The sequence below is a fragment of the Grus americana genome, chromosome 1 (assembly GCF_028858705.1).
Source record: "Grus americana isolate bGruAme1 chromosome 1, bGruAme1.mat, whole genome shotgun sequence".
Classification (NCBI taxonomy): Eukaryota; Metazoa; Chordata; class Aves; order Gruiformes; family Gruidae; genus Grus; species Grus americana.
This window is the reverse complement of record NC_072852.1, coordinates 1,648,800-1,656,574: the sequence shown is the minus strand read 5'-3', so window position 1 is coordinate 1,656,574 and position 7,775 is coordinate 1,648,800. Positions and strand designations below refer to the sequence as shown.

Sequence of the window (7,775 nt, the reverse complement as noted above, 5' to 3'; positions counted from 1 at the left end):
TTTCCCCAAGAGAGGAGCCTTTTCCGAACTCTTTTGGGTTTGTTTTTTTTTTTTTTGTGGGTTTTTTTTGTGTTTTTTTTTTTTTTTTTTAAAATATAAAAGTCCACGTTAAAATCTTTGAAACCTAATTTGCCAAATGTGGATGGCGGAGGGAGATGCTGCGGAGGAAGGTGCCGGCGCAGCCTGGGAGCGGTGGTGATGCTGCTGGAGCGGTTTCGGCTGAGGACATCCGTGCTCCCCCCGTGCCTCGGCCCCCCCAGGCCTCACCTGCTCAATCCTGTGCGGGGTGAATGGGGGCTAAGGGGTTGCTTTGTTTTGTTTTGTTTTCTTTTAAATCTCCTCGGAATGAAAGTCCCGTCACAATTTGGCTTCTCACTCCTACGAGAGCAGAGTGGCGCTATAAAAATGCACTTAACACACATCCTCTGCTAGTATTTTTTTCTTTTTTTTTTTCCTTTTAAAAAAAAAAAAAAAAAGGTTAACAAAACCTTTGCTTCCAAAGCTGGGAGACTCAATGCCACCTGATTGCATCTCTGGAGAGGCGTAAAAAATTATTCGCATAAGAGACGAGGAAAATCACCATGATCCTGCTCTGGGCATCGTCACTGTTCCAAGGTCACCACTTCCACTGCCTGCCCGTCCATGGTGACGGCACTGTCCGCTATCCTCGTGGTCACGGGTGCCATCGCCACCTGAACGGGGCCGTTGCCTTGGGCCAGGCTGGTCACCACGGTCTGGTACATGCTGACAGGGATCTGGACGAGACCTGCGGAGACAAAAAAAGAAATAAAGATAGGAGGAGCGGGGTTGGGAGGGAAGGAACGGAGCGAGACCGGCACGAGGGACGAGACTGCTGTGGCCACATGCTGTGGCGTGGTCCCCAGGGGTTTGGGGGCTGCATTCAACATGGGGAGCGCTGCCCTGGAGATGATCCTTTGGATCATTGGAGTACTCCCACCTGGAGTACTGCGTCCAGCTCGGGGGTCTCCAGCACAAGAAGGACATGGAGCTGTTGGAGCGAGTCCAGAGGAGGCCACGGAGATGATCAAAGGGCTGGAGCACCTCTGCTATGGAGACAGGCTGAGAGAGTTGGGGTTGTTCAGCCGGGAGAAGAGAAGGCTCCAGGGAGACCTTCTTACGGCCTTTCAATACTTAAAGAGGGCTTATAAGATGGAGATAAACTTTTAGCAGGGCCTAAGGACAAGGGGGTTTAAACTAAAAAAAGGTGGATTCAGAGTAGATATAAGGAAGAAATTCTTTACGCTGAGGGTGGTGAGGCCCTGGCACAGGTTGCCCAGAGAGGTGGTAGATGCCCCATCCCTGGAAACATTCAAGGTCAGGCTGGACGGGGCTCTGAGCAACCTGATCTAGTTGAAGATGTCCCTGCTCATTGCAGGGGGGTTGGACTAGATGGCCTTGAGAGGTCCCTTCCAACCAAAACCATTCCATGATTCTATGCATGGAAAGCCGGCAATTGGGGAGGACACCTGCCTCCCGCCCGGCGGTGCCCGTGCTGGTGTAACTATTCATGGCTCGGTGGTTTCGCTGTGCCGGACTCGCGGGCCACGGTGCCACGTGGGATGGCAGCAGGGATGGGATGGGGCTGGGCAGCAGCATGGAGAGCTCAGCCTGCACCACGGGGCTGTCGGGTCACAGGGAGAGAATAAGGTTAAGGAGGAAAGAAACATGAAATTTTTGGAGGAGGAACCCAAAGACGATGCCAGGATGGTACAGAGGTACCTGTACAGCCGACCCTGTCAGGCCATGTTTTGCTGGAGGCAGGGATTGCTCCCACGCATTCCTCCCACAGCCGTGAGCGTGCCACCACACGGCCCGACAGAGGTCACCCACAAAGGACCATGCTTCTGAAAGGCGTTTTTTCACTTGATTTGCCCAGAATTGGGATCCTTGGGGCCGAGGAAGGGAAAAATTTGGCTTCTCCCCCCCCGTGACTCTTCCACCCCCTCAAACACCTTCCCACTTCTGGCGGCACATGAGAAGGATCCCATCGCTGCGCAGAGCACGGACCAGCCGTCCTGCCCCGGTACAGCCACCGGCCTCTCTCAAACACGATTCACCTCCTCCAGCTCACTCTCCATCCCAGTCGGGTCCTTCTGTTTCACACCAAGACGCGTAAACGGCAGCGTGGGACCAGTAAGCCCTGGCCAAGCCATACTGGCTCCAGGCACTGCCTATAGGTACTCACACATGTATACATATGACATATAACAGAGATAACGGAAAGCAAACCAAGTTTCTCAGCCCTTCGCCAATCACGGATGGGTCCAGCAAAGTAAGAAACATCTTTTTCCCCAAGGGTGGCTCAGCTACAGAAAGGGAACAGATGCCCCCGAGCTGAAGCTGGAGCTGGCAAAGCTTCGGGCACGTTTTTGGCCATGGAGGAAAGCACCGCTGTGCCAAACGCGGTCAGTCCCGGTTAGCTAGGTAACACCAACCAAGGTGACAACAAAACAACGAGGTCCCTGAGGATATTGTGATGTAAACGATGAAAAGAGGTGGAAAAAATAGCAAGGTACCGCTCGATACAGCCGGGCAGGGGAATAGAAAATCCTGCAGGCTGGCAAGATAAACTTCATCTTTCTACTCTGACGCTATCCACCTGTACCCACCAGTGCCTTTGGCTTGGCAAAGGTGATTTAGACAAGTGAGCCTGTAAATGCTGCCTTGTACAGGACATTTCTGAAACCACCTGCACCTCTGTTAGGGTTTAAAAAAAAAAAAAACCCAAAACAAAACTTTTAGAGGTCAACAAATCCTTCCAGCCAGCAGCACAGGATGGCCAACCCCTGAAACAATGTTCAGATGGTTTAAGATAGCAGGTTCCTGACCCAGGCTTTCCCAAAAAAAGCAGTACAATCTCTTCCGATTCGGGTTTCTGTGGCAGAGAGCAGACCTCTGTCCCGCCAAGGGCACTCGTTTAATAACATGAGGCGGCAGAGCACGGCTCGGTGTCCTCAGATAACTTACTGTACAGACAGGAAAGCTTACGAGTTAATCGTGCTGACCAGGTGGGTGACCCCAGCAGAGCGCAGCATGCTTTGCGGTCCTTCGACATCCCTCCTCTTGGGATCTCGAAGCACTCCGGGTAGGAAAGTTTCGCAATCCCCCAGCCAGAGGGTTGCCCCACACCAGACGGGTCATGTCCACGTTCCTCTGGTTCACAGCCCAACCGAGGAATTGCTTTCCTGGTGTGATAGTTCAACACCGAGCGGTAGGAACGGCGTGAAGTCAGGAGAAGGTACAAAGCTCCGGGGGTGTTAATAGATGAGAGTTTTAGGTGACAAAACACTGAAATGAGAGGTCATGCTCAGCCCTCTTGAAGAAAATCTCCTATCAGACCCTTCAGGGAAGCGTAGCACATCCCAGTTTAAGCTGGTGCTGGCACAGACCTGGAGATCTGGCCTGGGATGCACCTAAAATCCCCGCTCCAGACCAACAACCCAACTAAGCCCTTTGGGTTACTTGGGTTGCTAACCTGAAGGAAATTGCTGGAGCTCTCAAATGACAGTCTACTACCCATGGCCAACCCAAAGGCCAGAGTCACCACCACCCTCATGGACCACATTAAAAACCTGATCCCTCTGTGCCGTTCAAACGCGTCTTGGCCAGGGTAGGGCCGCTGCCAAAGACAGGTGCTATCAAAAGATGGTGAGATGTGAAGACCCAAACAGGGTTTTCTTTGGAGAGGATGAGTTTGCGTCACCCAAGGTTTGGCCACATCTTGGAGCGCATGGGTGAGCAGGGAAGTCTCCGTGAGAGACGGCAACACGCAGATCCCTTTCTGCATGGGATTAAACTAAATCGCCTCAACATCTGACGTAGCGGCCTTCCTGCCAGGGGTGGTAACAAACCAAAGGAGAGGGCTGGAAAGTCTGCTGTGCATTAAAGCAGAGATGATCGCCCTTGGGAGAGAGACGATTAAACTACTGAGATACTGTAATCAGGTCTCGGATTGGCCCTGCACTGCATCTGCTCAGACCTGCACCCTGATTAGCCCTAATCTAGCTGGCATATGTTAATCTAAAGCATGGATTTCAGACCCTTTCAATTGTATTAAAAACAGGAAATCCATTAGACAAAAAAAAAAAAAAAAAACCACCAAACCCAAACCAACTTCTTGAGTCTTTGAAAAATACATATCTGCAAAGAACGTGGAGCCGTGCCGGGGTGCTCCGCGAGGAATGGGGCACACAGGCAGGAGAGGGAAGAGGGATCCCGTTGGATCCCACACGCAGCTCAGACAGGCTCCTGCCTGGGGAGGGACGACAGCAGAGGTGATAAATCAGGCGCAGACCACGGCCACAGGCTCCCAGCGAGCGGGAAGATGCATCCGGGCTGTGCATTGGCTTCCCCTTCACAAAGCCACCCAAAAAGCCCCTCTGGAAGGAGTAGCAGGTGACACACGAGCCCAAGCATCCCCATCCCCTTGTGAATCGCCCGTGCCTGGCCACCAACCTCACCTACCTGCCAGCACCTCCTGTTCTCAGCAGGGATGAGGAGCCAGCTCCAGCTGGCCGGGCGCAAGGACGGCATCTACGCAGGGAGCTGGGGCAGAGCCAGCACCAAGGTCCTGCCTTGGTGGTAGGTCCCAGCATGCCAGGGAAAGATTTTTTTTTTTTGGTGGAGGATCAGCTGGCTTTGCTAGGAAGGAGGCTGTGGCATGGAGGGGAATGGGTGCTGTGGCAGGACACAAGGGCGGCCAAGGGAGAAGGAGAGCCGTGAGAGGCCTTAGGGGTTGAGATGGCCACCATGAATCAAAGGATTAGAGGTGATGACTCAGAGACGGCTGCAGCTGTGCTCTAATGCTGGGTCAGATGATATTAGCAGCCAGAGGAGGTAATGAAACTCCTGGTGTTTCAGCAGAGGTTACAGCTTACAGAAGAAGGGTAAGGGTTAGGCTCTACCTGTGACCAGAGAGCCACAGGATTCAGAGGCCAAAAGTCACGCGATGGCTGCTGGACACATCTCACCTGGCATGGAGGGCAGAGCAGCAGCAGCATAAGAACAACCATTTTGATCCTAAGTTGCTCGTGACCTCATTAAACCACCACAAAGGACTTCAGGTGAGAAGGCCAGGTGGGTGGGATGATTCAGTGCCCTGGAAATTGGTGTCCAGGTTCAGCAGTGCCCTGGACATCCAAGACAGTTGATGCTCAGGGGACCGGGGACATCGGTGCCAGTTTTAACTGATTTGTTAACACGTCTTCACCCTTGAGATCAAAGCAAGTGCAGCACAAGGAAGAGATACTACTGGAGTCTCCAACCATTGGGCACGTTCCCAGTCCTTCAGGATCTGGAATACTGTCCTACTCAGCGACACAAGACATGCCTCTTTTCCCCAGTATCTAAGGCTGAATCCATTCCCCAAGGTGCATCCTTATCTCCTGTTCCTCTGGTAGCTTACTAAGGTGCTCAATGGACGCAGATGGCTAACTAGCCAAGCAGATCCACTCTTCAATACCCCAATTCCATGAACCGGTTCCTTCCTGAACATAGATGACGTGAGGTTTACACTACCCTGGCTGCTGATACTGCCCATCGCTGTGTTGTTTGACCACACGTGGAGACCGGTGCCGAGGACCCATTTGTCAGCATCCTATGCGGTTCCACATCCGATAGAGCTTATTTGGTGGATATCTCATTCCAGGTATGGAGCAATCATACCAGATACGGCTGGAAGATGGGCTGGAATGCCAGTGCAGATCTTACCACCACAAACATCCTATCAGTGAAGAACTGTAACAGCCCAAGGCAACCTTGGACAAAGCTTTGTCTGAAGCTGGACTGTAAGCATCAGGTTGTGATCTGGCAGCAGATGGTATGAAGAGCCTTGCTGCCATACGTCCTGTGAATGTTTGGTATGCTCTCATTACAGCGGCAGTGTGAGTTTACAGCTGGATAGTCAGGTTCTGCAAGCCTTGAAACACACCCTGGAACAGAAAAGTCTTCATTGATACCAAGACAGGAGTTGTCTCAACAACCAGTATGGACAAAATGGACATTCAATGTAACGCTTCTGAAAGCTTAATCCTCACCATAAATGCCCAAAGAGACACAGAACACCTGGGAGAAACTGAACGGTGTGTAATCTTGAGGGACCTCTCAGCTGACAGTCACTCAGTGAGAGAGAATGTCCTCTTCCCACCTGAGATGGGCTCCTCCAGTGGATGTCTTGGCATGGCCCTTTGCACCATAGAAAGGCTGAACGGCAGGACCTTGCACATAACATTTTCTGCCTGGTGCTCAAACAGGAGCACAAGAGCAACGTCCTGGAGGGTCAAGAGACAGGAACCAGCCTCATTCTTGACCAGACAAGACAACAGCGGCCACTGTCACCACACTGAACGTCAACTCAAGAAAGGAAACATCCTTTTCTTTCAAAAAATGCGAAATCCTCTTCTTTGGTAGCATCAACTACAACAGAGAGCTCATCTCTTGCCAAAGCAAACTCCTGTGGGAACAGCTGCTGGAAAGGGAGGGTTGTGAGCAAGCAAAAGGCTTGGAGAAGCATTACCATTTGGCTCCTGCATCAGGGAGCCAGGATTCTCAAGCAATGCTCAGCCCTGCTCTGAGGTACCGAGCCAGCCTAACCCCAGGAAGAGTGGGAAGGGGAGATGGTGCAAACCTTTCCAACGCACCTTTGGGGAGGCTGGTGAAGGAACAGTTTAAGAGGGATGCTGTTAAGAGCGTTGAGTTTATGGTTGTAAAAGCTGTGAAGCCACAAGAAACACTGCTCTGAGTGCTGAGCATAGAGTAAGGAGCACAGGTCTGGAGTCACCAAGTAGCACAAAAGTACTCGCTGTTGGGATTTCTTTTATGGGGCAAACCAGAAAATGCACAATTACTTCAGTGATCACCTTGGAGCCCTTGACAGAGCACAGGACACCATCTGTCTTTTAGCTAGGCAACATAATCTTATCAAAAACCAGGACCTCAACTGAGAGCTGCATGTCCCCTTCCAAAAGGAGTCCAAAGCTCACTTCAAGTCATCAGAGGCGATGATCCACAGTCAGCTGCAGCCAGTGCTGCTCTTGGGGATCCACTGACAGCAGAAGCACCCTCAGCACCAAGGAGAGAAAGCAGATCCGATGCGATGGATGCCAAAGTTGGTATGTCTTGCTCTGTTCTCTTGGACACCAAAAAGATGATGTGTTGAAAGTTGTCCAGTTTATCATTTCCTTTGAACATCTGCAAGCACTGCAGAGTCAGGAGACCACTGTGAGTGGCCTTACAAGTCTCCCAGACCCCTGCTAGAGCTCTGAAGGCCTTACAGCACTCATGCCAACAATGGAGAAGGCTAAAAAGAGCGACATTTTCCATCGGACTTTCTTGGCCGTTGACCTCCAACTCATTCAGAGGACTTTGCTTGCTTCAGTCTTCTCAGTTAGCACTGAGGAGAAACTAGTGCAAACTCTGCTTTGCTTGATCCTGCCGTAGCATTTTGCAGCAGATATTCCTGCAACTTCTTTTTCCCTCCTCCGGTGGCACGGGGCTGAGCAGCCCAACTGAAATTCCTGTGCTCAGGAATGCACTACGGGGCCCTAGCACACAGGTCAGCAGATACCATCTCATTGCTACATTTCGTTCAGAGCCAAAGGTGACTTTTGAAGACACAATGGAAGAATTCTTGTAGACAATTCAGAATGACCAGTGTGCAGATTTTAACACACAAAACCCAGAAACAGATACCAGAGATACAGAGAACTACATTGGTAGAGGACCTCTGAACAACTAAATGTTTGCCCTTGGTGGGC

General features: G+C 51.3%; 1 protein-coding gene across 5 annotated transcripts in view; it reads right to left on the bottom strand.

The window, feature by feature from the left end:
• Nucleotides 1-428: 428 nt before the first annotated feature.
• NRF1 (nuclear respiratory factor 1) overlaps nucleotides 429-7,775 on the bottom strand; it is a 74,533-nt gene continuing 67,186 nt past the window's right edge. For all 5 annotated transcript variants that reach the window (XM_054829742.1, XM_054829771.1, XM_054829752.1 and 2 more), the window contains one exon: nucleotides 429-766. In XM_054829742.1, the coding sequence (XP_054685717.1) occupies nucleotides 603-766 (164 nt within the window). In that variant the 3' untranslated portion in view covers nucleotides 429-602. The remainder of the gene's footprint in view (nucleotides 767-7,775) is intronic.